Source organism: Manis pentadactyla, chromosome 11 (genome assembly GCF_030020395.1).
Source record: "Manis pentadactyla isolate mManPen7 chromosome 11, mManPen7.hap1, whole genome shotgun sequence".
Classification (NCBI taxonomy): Eukaryota; Metazoa; Chordata; class Mammalia; order Pholidota; family Manidae; genus Manis; species Manis pentadactyla.
The window spans coordinates 74,795,410-74,809,765 of record NC_080029.1 but is presented as its reverse complement, the minus strand read 5'-3'; the positions used below and the strand labels follow the sequence as shown (position 1 = coordinate 74,809,765).

Below are 14,356 nucleotides of genomic sequence, written 5' to 3'. Positions count from 1 at the left end.
CAGGATGATGTCATAACTCCATTTGTATTGTTCACAGCGTTAACAGATCCAACCCCAAAGGTGTCCCCATAAGGCAAGCAAGCAGGGCTGTGGGTGTGAGGCCCTGAATCACTGGTACAGTGTGAGCTGGAACTGGGCTGAGAGGTGGTCTTGGGGCCTGGGCAGGCTCGGTTCTCTCTGGCCTTGCTGCAGCCCACAGCCTAGGTGAGGCCCAGGACAGCCTGGAGTTCCTGAGCTTTGTCACCAGGCAATGAGCCCAGTGCAGAATGGAAGATGTCGGTGTGCTGTCTGGCCAAGAATGTCAGGAGCAGCAGCAGTGCAGCCTTGGCGTCTGGGTGGAAAGCGAAGAGGGAGAGATCCAGGGAGGACTGGCATCCCAACCCCTAGATGTCTCAGGCCCTTGGAGCTCTGATGCTCCCTGCCTCCCTCTGGCTCTGCCCTCTCACCTGGTGGGATCTTGCTGTCAGCCAGAATGAGGCTGTAGATACGCAGGAGCTCAGGGGCCACATCCCCAACCTGTGGGTAAAGAAGGGCTGACTTGAGAAGCAGCATCCTGGACCCCAAGGATAGGGACCAAAAAGAGGCAAAGTCTCATACTAGGGCTATTTGAACCTGATACTGATTCACAGGCATCGAAAACAACTGTGGAGCATGAAAAGGACCCATGAGACATGGTGGTAATAATTTTTTTGGAGGGGATGGCTTCAAAGTGATGGCCTCAAGACCAAAAGCAGCCCAGACATCCAGGAGCTCCACCAACACAATAGTTTCTAAAGATGCAAGACAGAGGTGATGCACACAGGGACCCTGGGACATGAATCCAAATCTAGCCACGGGGTGAAGACAAATCTCCCTCAGAAAGCAGAACAGCTGACTGGAATGGAAGGTAGGTGGCCCACAGGTACCCAGCCTCCTTCATGGAGTGCAGTATGAAAGAGCCCTGGTAAAGGACATCAGCCTAGGAAGTTCTGACTTCTGGCTCAGACCAGAGGGTAGAAATAGCCAGTGAGGCTAGAGCCTCCCTAAGAAAAAATGCTATGTGGTAAGAGAAAGTCCCTCCTCTCCCACTACAGGCCTGGCTGCCAATCCTGCAGACAAATGAGAAAGCAAGAGAATATGTTATGTCAAAGGACAGCTTAAACTAACTCTGCATTAGCCACAACTGACTCCAACTCTGTCACTGAGACTGGCGGACAAGCTCCCCTCTAAGGGCCGCCCAGCATCAAGGTTACCTGGTCAGGGCTGCTCTGGTGCAGGAAGCTGAAGAGGTGCCCTATGGTGACCCACTCCTCCAAGTCCTCCTTCAGGGGCAGGGCATGCAGCAGGGCAGCCAGCACCTGGACACACAGATGCCTCATGTACCACCCTGCACCCTTTTCAGCTTCCTGGCCCTGCCTGATGCCCCCATCCCTCACCTGGGGCTCTGGTTTCCTTGTAGGACTGGCCATCAGCAGGCGGGCGAGTGCCCCACAGATGTTGTCACGGACACGGTCATGGCGCTCCCGTGCCAGGAGGGGCAACAGGAGCCCCAGTAGCTTGGGGAAGTGTCTGGTTCCACAGTCAAGGAACAGGCACCCAGGCAGACCTCACGGATCTCTGAGCCCCAGGGATACTCTCCCAACCTCACCCCAGCCCCCTTCTGCTAGCCAAGGATACTCCTGGGCAGGGCGGCCCCCATGCTCTGCCAGCACACCCAGCCCAAAGATGGCATTGCTCCGCACCTCAGGGTCTACCTCCCGGGTGGAGCTCAACAGCACAGGGAGAAGCTGGGACACAAACTGGGCTGAGGCAGCACCCAGGCCCTGAACGGACTCTGCCAGCGTTCCCACTGCAAAGGACTTCTCTGCCACCGTGCAACCCTGTTTCTGGTAGGGAGAGGAGTGCAAGTCAGCCTGGGAACTGGGACAGAGTAGGAGGCTGGACACAGGGCACATGGGCAAAATAGGTTTGAAGCCAGAGGAAATACTCACGGTCTTGCACAGCAACAATGGCAAGAAGGGGACAAAGAAGGGGGCAAAGGCGTCTCCCCCGGCTGCAGCTGCCAGCGCAGGGATGGCCTCACCAGCATGCTCTAGCAACATGGCATCATATTCAGCCTGTGGGGCCAGGTCAGGGGCTAGAGAACCAGAGCCAGCTCTGCACCTGTGGGCACCTCCCACCATGCTTGGCCACCCCTGCAGACAGTCCACCACTGCCACAAAACAGGCCCTTTCCAGACTGGGCTTATTTAGGTCCAGCCTTTTCTTCTGGCTCCTACTCTTACCTATCAATCAATCCCACCTTGAATCCCCACCTCCAGGAAGCCTTCCCAGACTCCACTGCCTTGGTGGAAGCAGGGTTGCATCTTTTGGAGCCATTATCCATCTTTTAGCAGCCCTAGCTCCCCCAGACCAAGCCCAAATACACTGTCCACACCTGCCCTTGTGGGACTATCTGGACTGCCTAGTCCCAGTTTGCATCTGTAGTTCTTACCTGGTCCTCTTCCTCTTCCTCGTCAGTGTCCTGACAGGCTATCTGCAGGAAGAGGGAGCTTGACAAAACCTTGGCTTGCCTGCCCCTTCTTTCCATGAGTCGGGGGAAGGGGTAGCTGCACCTGTAGCCTCTGACTCTCCCCACCTGGGGCCGGGCCACCACCTTACCCAGAAGCCCCTCTGCCCTACTCACCTTCTTCTGCAGCACAGCCTTGAGCATGTTGCAGAGCTCAGCAAGGCGCCCAGGGGGTTGCAGTGTGAGGATCCCACAGCTGCGTAACACCCCAGTCAAGGCCTCCAGCACAGCCATTACCACCTGGCGCTCCCGCTCCCCATGCACTGCCTGCACATAGGATGGCACCACCCGGGCCAGGGCAGCCTGCAGAGCTGGGGACATAACTGGCTGATGTCCAGTCAGGCCCCGCCCCTCCCTTCCTTGCACCCATCCCGTTTCTAGAGGCCCCAGCAGGGCTCCAGCCTCCCATTCTCACCAGCAGTGTTGGGTTCTGAGGGGCAGCTTTGACAGGCCTTGTGCAGTGCACAGCAGAACTGACCCACCGCCTCATGGGCTGCTTTCCGCACATTCGGGTGAGGGCACTGCAGATGAGGAGGGGCGGCTGTGCCTGCTGTGTGCAGGGCAAACATGGGGCCTGCAACCCTCAGACCCACAGACTCTCTCACCTCCAGCAGTTTGAATACTTCTTCAAAGACACTTTCCATGTAGGGAAGGAAGGCCACACTATGGACAAACACACGCCATATGCAAGGGGCTTGCAGGCAGGATTCTCAGGACCAGGGAAAGGCTGATGCTCACCTGCTGTTCACAGAAATCTCCCCCAGTGCAGCACAGGCATCTTCCTTCTCATTGAAGAAGGCATTTTCCATGCTGTACCTAGAGTAAGGTGCGGAAGCAGCAGTGCTCAGGCATCAGGAAGAGTGTGCACCACTGTGCCCTTGCCCAAGGCCAGGATACCTCTGAACAGAATGGCACCCCTCCGCACCCTGAGATCTCAGAGTCATCCTCCTCTTCCTTGTCCATGAGTTCCTCCTCTTCCTCCCCATCACTCTCATCATCAAACAGAAGGAAGGGGCTGCTTCCATCATGCTGAGGCTGGACAGAGGATGCATAGGAGGGACTTTGGCTCAGCTGGGCCCAGAAGATGAATCACAACCCAGGGCTGGCCTTCCCTCACCAGCCAAGCCCACCGTCTCCTCACCATAATGCCCTCAGTGGAACGCAGTGACAACAGCATGAGTGTGGTGATCTGTGGCAGGTGGAGTGCCAGACTCTCACCCATTAGCCCTGATAAGGCTGCAAACAGGCTGTACCTGGTGGAGTTAGAATGGAAGCTGTATAATCTTGCCTGGTGTAGCCAGACAGGGTGGGGGAACCCAGGGAAACCTATGGTCCAGGACCAGAAGACTGGGGTCTGGGGTAAGGGATGGGGATCCAGTGGTGGGGCAGGGGCAAGTTGAGGGCTCACTCACGTGCAGCGCCGCAAGTCAGGGTCATCTACCTGGCCACACAGGCCCAGTCCCAGCCGGCAGCACTCCTCAGCCAGGGGCTTCATGGGATCCCCAACTGCTCGGGCCAGCACCCCTAGCGTCTCTGTGGCAAAAAGGACTTGGTTAGCTCTGGGATACGGAACTGGGCCAGAAGTGTGCAGTGTCAAGGCCTGGTGGATCAAAGGTGGCACCTAGGGTGGAGGGTGATTCAGGAATCCCACCTACTCTGGGTTAGTGTCGGGAGTACCTTCTTTGATGAGAAGGAAGACACCTGTGCTCCCCTGGGGGACTGCTGTCTGTGAACAGGTGAGCATCAGCCCTTCCCTGGCCCTGGGAATACTGCCTGGGAACCCTTACTCACCCAGGCTCTGGATCCGCACAGGCTGAAGGTCCTCCTGGCCTGCCAACAGGAACTCCCGCAGATGCTCCATAATGGTGGGGAAGTAGGGAAGCAGGGAGGCCTGAGCAGCCGTGGCTGCAGGATGGAAGCACAGAATCAGGGACCAGAATCACCTGCCACAGGCTCTCTGGGTGAACCCATGTCCCTGCCTCTGGCCACTTTCTTCTCACCAATGGCACCCAGGGCGCTCACAGCCAGCTCCTTGGCCCGGGAGCTGCTGGGGTTCCTCAGAGGCTGCAGCACACACTCCATCAACTCCAGAAGGTACGGCTGCACCTTAGGCCCTGTGGGAAAGGGCCTTCTCTACCAACCATCCCAGGTCTCCCACCCTCTGGGGGGCCACTTCCTTCTAGGTGATCCTCTCTGTGGCCCCACTACATCCCTCTCCCCATTGCAGACAGTTCAGGATGTGCCTTGCAGCCAAAGCTACAGTCATGTCCCCTTCCTTGCACCCCCAACTGCCATCACTACCTAGATTCTCCACGAAATTCTCCAGGGCATAGCAGGCCTTGGCCAGGTGGTGTGTGTGCCCAGGAGGCACCGACTTCAGGTAGGCGAGGAGCAGTGGCATCACCTCCCCTGAATAGTTGCTGATATGGGGCTAGGAAAAGAGTGAAGGGGCCCTGAGTCAACCTGACCACAGGGCACACACCTACATGCCAATGGCAGCAGGAATGCCTGAAGATATGAGTTGAGATGAGTATCTGGGATGGGTGGGCACTCTGAAATGGTGGCTGCCCACATTCAACCTTCCTCACCTGTAGGTTCTCTGAGAACTGTCCCAGGGCAAAGAGAGCGGCACTGCGCACGACTTGCGACGGGTCCTCCAGGCCCTTGCACACAATTTGCAGCAGTGGGGGCAGCAGTCTGGATGGAGCAGGACAAGAGGACACAGTCTGAAGGCAGGACCCAAGAGCGCTAGGCTGAGCCATCTTTTTGTTTGTTTCCCCTGGGAAAACCAAGGCTTTCCCTGTTATCATATGGTAGATACCACCCCCTTGTCACTACAGCTGGGGCAGCCATTAAACTTATCTTTCATACTTCTGAGAGTGGGAGGAAACGCTATTGACAATTGGGCTTGAATGACAGCATAGACCAGAACTACCATGGGCTGTGTGGTCCTCCTCCCCATGGCCCACCTTCTCTCCAGGACAGGGGAATAAATACCTTTGCCTGATGTGGTCACCAGCTCCATCAGACAGCACAGCTAGCACCAGGAGCCCAGCCTTGCGCTGGTATGGGCTCTGACTCCGCAAGGCCTCTTCCAGCATGGGCATCTAGGGGAACAGGAGGCACTCTCCTGAGATGCTGTTATGAGCCTGCCTATTCCTGGGGCAACAGACCCTCTATACCTACCAGGGCCCAAAGGCCCTCAGCCTCAGGAATGCAGGCCGACCTGGGCATAGGGGTATCAGAAGGACAGAGCCACACTTACTAGAAGGGGACAGAGCTTCTCAGGGGGCAAATGTAGCGCCAGCATGTCCACAACCTAAAAAAAGATAGATTTTGCTGGCTCCATCTCTGCCCTACAACTACTACCTAACACCCTGCCTGCCACCCCACCACCCCCATCCCACATCCCACCTGTACAGCAAAGTGCTTGGGAGTCTCCCCCACCAGCCCAATTTCCAGCTCTTCCTCCTCCAAATCCTGGTCCTCAGGATCCAGCTGGCCTACAGGGGGCTCGGCAGCCATAATGGGGAAAAGGGTGTGCAACAAGGGTGGCAGGAGACGGTTCTTCAGCAAGGCCTTGAGAGGGAGGGTAGAATAGTGTCTCTCAGACTCTGCTCCCAAGATGGACTCATATTAAAAATTCCAGCCTTCCAGGCCACAAAGGGGCCAGCAGGAGATTGCAGATCTCTAGGCCAGAAGCTGGGGTGTGGCCACACCAAATCTCAAATATCTTAGTTATGGTACTTTAGATACCTTAAGATGGACAGAAAGCCCCAGGAGTGAGAGGAGGGATGGAGATTTGGGGGCAGTGGGGGTGGGGGTGGAGGTGACATGCACCGCAGGGTACTTACCTTGCTCTTGACTTTGATTAAGAAAGTGAGGCAGCAGAGAATACGCACACGTATCGTATCACCCAGGGACACATTGCTAGCCACCTGCCCAGAGACTAACTTGAATCAGAGACAAGCAAGGAAACTCCCAGCAAGAGAGGGGCAGCAGGGGCAATGCCCACCCCAGGCTCACCTCCAGGAAGAAGGCAAGGACCTCAGAGAGGTGGGAGGTGATGATGGGCACCTGTGACTCCAGCAATTCATCCAGAGCCTCCAGAGCCTCACAGGCCTTTGCCTGCCAGAGACACAAATCTTAGGGTTATGCTCTTCTTCAGTAGACCAGCTGGATGCTCCTGCATGCTCCTTCCAACACAGCTATTGCCCAAATGTCCTCACCTCATCTACAGGGATCAGAGTCTGCACTGCCACGATGACTTTGGGTACCAACATCCGTGCATGAGGCTAGAGGACAGAAGGCATTATGCAACCTCATCTCAGGCCCCAGAAGCTAACAGCTTCCTTGAAGCCTTTACATAGGAGGATCCCAGACACAGTCACCCACAGTATCCACCCTCAGTTGTCAGGAAGGACAAAAAGCAAGAGAAGAAGCAGACATAGTTCTGCATCTTGTGAGAGTGAGGACATGAAGGCCCAAGGACAGGGAGCCAGGGAAGCTGCGGGGCCACATCTCACCACATCATCAGTGCCGAGATAAGGGGCCATGGTGGTCAGAGTGCGCAGGGAGTAGAAGAGGAGCCCAGGAGAGCCCACCTCACCAAGGGTCTCATTCAGAAGCCGAAGAAGCTCTTGGTGGTGAGGTTGGAAGGCTTCAGGTCGGGAGGTCACTACAACACTTAGCAGCAAAAGCCCCATCTGTCCAGGTGTGGGGATAAGAGGGAAAACCTTACATGGTCTGTCTGGCCTCTCAGTCCCTACCTCCCACCAACCATTTGATAGTACCTCTCTTTCTGGGATGTGGGGGCTGTGGGTACTGTGCTGAAGAAGCTGCATGAGCTGAGGCCAGGCCTCCAGGCCTTCCTTTCGAAAAATGGTGGCTGAGAGCTGAGCCAGGCTAAGGCTCACAGAATGCCTGCAAACAGGAGAGATTCACCCCACCCAAATCCCCCTCCTTGGCCCTGCCCTATAGGGTGGCCAGGACAGAAACCTCCAGGTGTGGGCATAGGGCTTTTGCCAAGTTGGGATGCATAAGAAAGCAGTTCAGAGAGACTAACCGCTCAGAGACCAACAGCAATGTGGGTATGCAACCTGGTGAGTTTGGCCTCACTCAGACTAAATTTCAGTTTCATTTCTCTGACTCGGGTTTAGCAGAGCATCACAGACCATTCTTAAGAACTATAGTCTTCAACAGTCTCAGAATCCTGGCTCCACCCTTGGTCTAGAAGTGAAGTCCCTGCTCCCCAAGTCCCAGCCTGGAGTTGAAAAAGAAGTCAGAAACCCAGAGGGGGGCTCTCAGCCTGGAGTCACTTAGGATCCCAAAATAAGAGGGGTAAATACTTACTCTGTTTCTCTCTGAAGGGCCGTCAGGACCAGGGACTTGAGCCTGGAACACAGGTGGCAGATGTTTGGTACTCAGCCAGCGCGAGAGCCGCCTCAGCCTACCCCGCCCCGGCCCCGCCCACCTCTCCTGAGGCTCTGCTGCGAGCCGTCGCCAGCGGGTGTTCAGTCGTCTGCGAATCAGCAGGGCCGCAAACTGGCGGATCTGGGACGACAGAAAGCAGGCAGGTGAGGGTTGGCGCCGAAAGTACCGAGCGGGCCGCAGCAGGCTGGAGCTGCTGGGGCTTGACCGGTGGCGTTCGATGGGAAGCTCGGCGGGAAGGAGTCAGCCTCACCTGAGGGTCGGCTGCCGAGGCCAGAAGGTCGCACAGCGCAGACAGAGCGGTGGGGTCCCGCAGAGCGGTCTGGAGCTGCTCGGTGGCCTGGGGGGAGTCTGGAGGTCACAGTTGGGCCTTTCCCACAGCCTCCCGCCTGCCCCAGCCCGGTCCCGCTTGCCCCGTACCCGGTGGATGCGCTCGGTGTCCGGCAGCAGCAGCTCCCACAGGATCTGCTCCAAGCCGGCGGGTTCCATGGCAGCAGCGGAGTCAACGCTCCCCGGCCGGACGGCGGGTGGAGGGGACGGCACATGGAGGCTCCGAAACCCATTTCCGGCGGAAGGGGCGTCGCTCCGCGCGCCGGCTGTCGCCAGGGTAATTTAGCCATCTTCCCATTTCCGTTGGGCTTGAGCGCCGGCTGAACCGCGAAATAAAGCTCTGGTAATGTAGGTTCCCCCAGGCGAAAGTTCCCAAGTTCCGTGGGGCGCTCGAGTTCCGTGCGTTCCGCAGCCGACCCGGTTTTCTAAGGAACAGTGCCCTTAACGGCAGGGCTTGTGTTCCTATATCCAGACCAAACCCTCCAACTACAGGATCTTTTTCTTAATAAATTTTATTTTGACAATTGTAAAAAGAAAAATCGGGACCAAAACTAAAGGCAACTTAAAAAGTTCAAATATATACTCCTTATGTAATAGAGATTTAGAATTTCCAGGCCTTCTCAGGGGAAGAGAGGCCCAAAGGGCAAAGGGGAAGGCAACAATGCCATCACATAATTTTGTCAATCATAAAAGACGTTGGTAAGAGAGATCAGTGGGCTTCTGCGCAGGAGGAAAGGGAGAGAAAGGCAATAGTTCTGCCACCCAGAATTCAGTCCATCTTGAGGTTAACATAGATATAACGGATGAACTTTAGGGAAGAAAAAAAGGAGATGGTGCCCAGCATGAGGAAGAAGACATAACCAGTTAGTAAGGAGTAGCCAAAGAACTCTACTGTCTGTACTGCCCCTGACATATTAGAGCGCCGGGCATAGTAGAAAACTGAGTAAAGGAAGATGAAGAGCCCAGTGGAGCCAACACTCAGTACACATCGCCACCACCAGCGGTAATCCTCCCCAGACAACTGGAAGTAGGTGAGAGCAATGGAGATGCAAGCCCCCACACTCAGCAGGATGGCGAAGACAAAGAAGAGGATGCCATACAAAGTATACTGCTCCCGACCCCATACTGTGGCAAAGATGTAGTACAGCTCCACAGAGATGGCACTGTGAAAAGAAGAGACGATAGTCAGCATTAAATGACTGCACTGTGTATAGTCAGAATTAAAGGACTGCACTGCCAGCACAGTGGTCAGACCTAATCCAGTGACCACCCCTCCATGTTACTAGGTCACTGGAAAGTGGATCCACTCCACTCCCTAGGTTCATGGGGATTCTTTTACCTATGATTAGCTGCTCTTGTTTCAAGAACATCTTCCTTGATAGGTTGAGAGCAGGGATCTTGTCTTTTATTTTTCCCTGTATTATCTGCCTGGCACTAAGAAGTACTCAACAAAATGGATGAGCATTCAAATGGGTACCCACATGGTGCCTATGGACACTAAAGTAAAAATTCAGGAAGAAGGTAAAAGGATCAATGTCTCTGGAGAGCTTTACAAATGAGACACTCATATTTGAACTGATTCAAACTCAGTCCTGGTTGGAGAAAGGAGGAACTATTTAACGAGCTCTTAACGGTACAGGTGAACCAGGGATTATCACTGACTTTGAGTTAGGCTGTGGGGTGAGTGGGGCAAGGAAAAGTTAAAGTCAGGAACCTGAGAGTGATGACCCTGGAATAAAGGGAGGATACCTGAAAGGCAGGAAGCCTCCAACAGTCATGTGGATGAGAGTAGACTTGTACCAGGGCTGGGGTGGGATTTCCCGGGCGATGTTCTTTGTGCGACAAGGTGCCTCAAAGGGGCTAGCGTTGTTCTTCCCAAAGATGCCTCCAATGACAGTGAGAGGAAAGCCCACCAGCAGCCAGACTGTCAGAAGCAGCAGGATGGTTGTGGCTGGCAGAGCCTGTGTCGAACCATTGGCCCAGTGCACTGAATTCACCACACTCCATGTCAGGAAGAAAGGCACTGCAGGGATGGGCCCCCAGAAGGAGGGTCAGCACTAGGAGCTACATCCCTGGGGGCACCCATTCAGACTGGACCTGAAGGGGAGAGGGACAAAACATCTGCTCCCAGGACAACTCCACCCTTTCCACCCTTTCCGTGTCCTGTTCTGCCCGTTTCTTTTAACCAACACCACCTCCCCTTTTCATTAAGGATCAAGGCAGTTGTTTCATAAAGATCTAAGAGCAATGCAGATCCACGTGCCTCCAGGGACCTGTCCTGCTGTAGCATCAATGACTTTAAGCAGGAGACATTTCTTTGGATTAGGACCCTGTTTTCAGAAAGACCTGGCTTAAACAAATGTGGAATATAAACCACTTAGGATGGGAACATGAAACGTTCAGAATGCAGGCTACCACTGCCTGAAAGGACAAGCTGTCTTGAAAGGCTAGAGTGGGGTAGCCTACTTCCAAAATAAAAAAACTTATCAAAAAGTATTAAAACATAAATTCAAGAAGAGTGTTATTTCAGTGTAATGGTTGGGAGTAAAGGCTCTAGAATCAATCTGCCTGGGTCTGAAACCTAGTTCACTACTACTTGGAAGTGTAATCTTGGGCAAGTTTCTTAACCATCCTGAAGTTCAATATCCTCCATCTGCAACATGGACACAGTTATTACCTACTTCCCAGAGTCACTGTGAGGGTCAAATGAGAGGAAGGCATGGCAAGTGCTTGCCATGCTGCCTAGGACACTTTAAGGGCTTAACTTTTAACTATACAAAAGAAATGCTTTGTCTTTTGAGTGGTTTTATTATTGTTGATCTTGCCTCTTTGCATTCCCTTAAAGCCTTACTCTGATTCTGTCCCAGGTTCTGTGATACAGTCTAAGTTCCTAAGTCAGCCCAACAGGGAAAGGACAGTCCTCACCAGAGAAGAGACTGGTGGTGAGAATGATGTTCCACACCCAACGCTCGCCTCCAATCTGCCGGTAGAAGTGGCTGGACACGTAGCCAGAGATGCAGCAAGTCAGGGCATACAACAAGATGGCTGCTGAGTTAATGGCTCCATGATGGTGTACATTGAACATGCCCAGCAGTGCCATGACAATAATGCCTGCAGGATAGTAGTGGAAAGCCTGAATTAGGGCTCACCTGTCCCTCTGGCAATTTCGGAGGAATCAGCCCCCTTTCTCCCAGACCCAGGGCCTCCAGCAAAACATTATCTCCCAGTTCTGTTGTCCAGAAAACCCACAAGAGAATTTACACATCCATGCTAGAGCTATCCCACCCCTTAGGTCTGCCCCTCACCTTGGACAGAAGAGATCTTTTCTGAACAAACCACTTGCTTCGTTCTACCCCTTGAGAGAAATCCCTGATTAATTTTTATCACCTCACCAGTGCCAAGGGCCAGGAACTGGGCACCCACACCAAGCACAGAACACAGCAGATCACGGCATGGAGGGAAGCGGAAGACATCTGTGTGGATAATTTTCCAGCCATTGTCACCTTGGTCAAAGTCATCACCAGAACCTGCAGAGGTTGTCTCTTCATCCAAGTTGTACCGAGCCAGGTCGTTACGAAGCACGCGCATGAGAATGACAGCCACAAAACCCACCAGTAAAAACACAAGCACCATGGAATTGATGATGGACAACCAATGGATTTCCAGTGTTCGGGGAAAGAAACCGCCATCATCACCTCGGCGCCTGTCACTCCGACGCTCCACTGAAGTCTCAGACCAGCGCACACTGTAAGTGTGGGTGAGGCCCAGGAACTCATCAGGCTGTAACCCGTCTAAGCTGTGGGGCTTGACATCCCGCACTGAGACATTGGCAAATATAATTCGATCTCCATGGAATTCTAGGTGGAAGTCCAAATGGGTCCAGAGTCCTATCTTGTGGCTGTGAGGCAGGAAGCCACTCTCCTCCATGTAGCCCACAAAGCCACGGATTGGCAAGTCATCCACTACAAATTCAAAGTAGTACAGTTCCTCGATGGCCTGGCGCAGCTGCTCCACCTACAAAGAGCAAGTCAGGAGTCAGACAAGGTCTCCCCAGGCATAGGGTTAGAGCAGGGTTTCTCAGCCTCAGCACTATGACATCTTGGGATGGATGATTCTTTGTGATGGGGGGCTGTCCTGTGCATTGTAAGATCCCTGGCTTCTTCCCACTAGATGTCAGTAGCACCCCCCCAGTAGTGACAATAAAAAATTTATCCACACATTGCCAAATATTTCTTGGGAGACAAAATTGTCCCCTGTTGAGAACCACTGGGTTAGACCCTAGTATGTTGTTGGGATTTCCTAAAAAAAGCAATATGACCTGACAGGGTTAAGGCCTAGAAAAAGGAGATGCCAGGTGTAAGGTCTGAAACAGACCAAGGTCAGCTACCCTAAGTAGGATTTGTTAAAGAAAAAAGCATGAAAGTAAAGATGAGGCAGAGTGTAAAGGAGCCAGTTGAGAAAGAGAAAGAAATGAGAGATAGGTATGGAAGGAAAAAACTACGTACGGGTGATATTTGGGACATTATTACCAACAGAAAAGCTTGGAGCCAGGAGCCCTGGGCTCTAATAACAGCTCTGCAATTCACGACCCATGTAGTCTTGAAAAAGTCACTTATGAGCAAGTATGTTTCTCTGTCAACTGAATTCAAATACCACCACCTGTCCTGCTACCACATGGGATTGTAGTTAGAATCAAGTCAACTCATTTCCATAAAGGTGCTCTGAGAACCATAAATGTAAGGCACTGTTATTAGTCCCTGAGAAGGAAGGCTAAGTTCTAGCCAGTGTAGAGAGGCTGACCTGTACAGAACTGAGCTGCATGTGGCACAGAATTCTCTTCTCCACATTCTCCCGAAAGCGGATCTCATACAAAGACTCAGCCATTCGGTCCCCATCCAGCACTTCACCCAGGCTAAGGCTTTTGTGACGTATCTTCTCAGGGCAGCAAACTGGAAGCTGGTAGTAGTGGTAAGTCTCCTGAGGGTTATGGTAGGGTCCCACTTTGTTCACATATAAAATGACGGGGTCTCCAGCTTTGTAATGTGCCACACCTTCCACCCCAGGCTCGTGGCCTGTGCCCAGCAGCAGCATCAGGAGTGGTAACCACTGGTGGCTCCAGCTTCGGGGGTGCCTTCGGACTGTCATCCTTAAGGCAATGGAACCTGTTGGGAGGAGGCCTGCGGTTGTGGAAATCAGGGATCAACTTATGACGCCCTAGGTCAGGCCCTTGAACTGGCGCGCAGTGGCTCCAAATCCTCCCTTTGGCCTCTCTGGCCCTCACTCAGGAGGACACCTCCGGACCCCCACACCGCAGCATGTCTCCCTATGCATAAGACTGAAATCCTCCGCTTTCTAGTCCTCTTACCACCACTCCCGCCGCGACGCCCACGCCCACGCCACAACCTATCTGCTCCGGACTTCCCGCGCGCCCCGGGGCGTTTCCATGGCAACGCCAAGCAGCCTCGCACCCCAAGCGCCTTCCCGCCGCAGCCCTGGGGGCCTCACCGCGCGGAAAGGGCTGGCCGAGGCGGTGCCAGTGGCCTCTGCAGCCCCGTAGCTGCCTCTGGGCTCCTGCCGGGGTCTCCCCCAGAGCGGCGCGCAAGCGGCGGTCTGGACAGGACCCGACGACCGACCTCCAGGTGGTTGGCCGCCACTGTGCCTGATCGCACCGGCTGCGGCCACCCCACGCGGAACACCACCCTCGGCTCAGTTAAATACTCCTCGATGAGCTTTCCGCGGCCGGAGGCCTGGCTCAGCTCTGGTGACCCTATAAGGCTCAGCTAGCCTGTCTACCGGGGGGAACCCTCCCGGCGATCGGGAGAGCAGCCCAGGACACGTCAGTCTTACCACTTCCGCCCTTACCCGCGGGGACCTCAGCCCGGCGGAAAACTAGTTGCTAGAGCCTAGAGGGGACCATGCCTCCGCTGCTGCGGCCGCTGGACCGGTGATTTCCTCCCGAGGGACTATCGACTGAGGCCTGGCAACGAGGATGCAGATGCCCCTTCGGAGTAAGAGTCGCTGCTGGGCCGCCCGCCCGTCCCCGGGAAAA

General features: G+C 54.3%; 2 protein-coding genes across 6 annotated transcripts; both read right to left on the bottom strand.

Annotated features, from left to right (window-relative positions):
• Nucleotides 1-5: 5 nt before the first annotated feature.
• Nucleotides 6-8,615, bottom strand: IPO4 (importin 4). 4 transcript variants are annotated; one of them, XM_036884445.2, is made up of 30 exons: nt 8,398-8,615; nt 8,231-8,317; nt 8,021-8,100; nt 7,900-7,941; nt 7,341-7,470; nt 7,074-7,253; nt 6,777-6,842; nt 6,574-6,675; nt 6,402-6,485; nt 5,962-6,126; nt 5,813-5,866; nt 5,545-5,654; nt 5,136-5,244; nt 4,849-4,978; nt 4,548-4,661; nt 4,339-4,452; nt 3,960-4,080; nt 3,689-3,800; nt 3,473-3,582; nt 3,286-3,363; nt 3,153-3,210; nt 2,963-3,068; nt 2,665-2,858; nt 2,473-2,514; nt 1,971-2,096; nt 1,657-1,865; nt 1,416-1,548; nt 1,233-1,337; nt 447-516; nt 6-368 (listed from the first exon to the last, which is right to left on the bottom strand). In XM_036884445.2, the coding sequence occupies exons 1-30, from the start codon at nt 8,464-8,466 to the stop codon at nt 241-243; spliced, it is 3,228 nt and encodes a 1,075-aa protein (XP_036740340.2). In that variant the 5' UTR covers nt 8,467-8,615; the 3' UTR covers nt 6-240. The 4 variants fall into 4 exon arrangements, with proteins under 4 accessions (XP_036740340.2, XP_036740339.2, XP_057344535.1 ...); XM_036884444.2 differs by having other exon boundaries at nt 6-331; XM_057488552.1 differs by lacking the exon at nt 1,233-1,337.
• Nucleotides 8,616-8,801: 186 nt separating this feature from the next.
• TM9SF1 (transmembrane 9 superfamily member 1) lies at nt 8,802-13,939 on the bottom strand. Of its 2 annotated transcripts, none has more exons than XM_036884452.2 (6): nt 13,813-13,939; nt 13,108-13,469; nt 11,700-12,321; nt 11,233-11,418; nt 10,057-10,330; nt 8,802-9,470 (listed from the first exon to the last, which is right to left on the bottom strand). In XM_036884452.2, the coding sequence occupies exons 2-6, from the start codon at nt 13,450-13,452 to the stop codon at nt 9,077-9,079; spliced, it is 1,821 nt and encodes a 606-aa protein (XP_036740347.2). In that variant the 5' UTR covers nt 13,453-13,469; nt 13,813-13,939; the 3' UTR covers nt 8,802-9,076. The 2 variants fall into 2 exon arrangements, with proteins under 2 accessions (XP_036740347.2, XP_036740346.2); XM_036884451.2 differs by having other exon boundaries at nt 13,108-13,484; nt 13,813-13,932.
• Nucleotides 13,940-14,356: the final 417 nt, after the last annotated feature.

Bases quoted from the DNA above. Each gene is read 5' to 3' on its own strand.
- IPO4 (XM_036884444.2), bottom strand. From the start codon at position 8,466: ATGGAACCCGCCGGCTTGGAGCAGATCCTGTGGGAGCTGCTGCTGCCG. The intron at 6,127-6,401 runs GTAAGTACCCTG...CTCCCTCTCAAG, and splicing joins TAATCAAAGTCAAGAGCAAG to GCCTTGCTGAAGAACCGTCT. The intron at 4,979-5,135 runs GTGAGGAAGGTT...CTCTTTTCCTAG, and splicing joins AGTTCTCAGAGAACCTACAG to CCCCATATCAGCAACTATTC.
- TM9SF1 (XM_036884452.2), bottom strand. From the start codon at position 13,452: ATGACAGTCCGAAGGCACCCCCGAAGCTGGAGCCACCAGTGGTTACCA. The intron at 11,419-11,699 runs GTGAGGTGATAA...ACTATCCTGCAG, and splicing joins GTTCCTGGCCCTTGGCACTG to GCATTATTGTCATGGCACTG. The intron at 9,471-10,056 runs GTATCCTCCCTT...TTCTTTTCACAG, and splicing joins GGAGGCTTCCTGCCTTTCAG to TGCCATCTCTGTGGAGCTGT.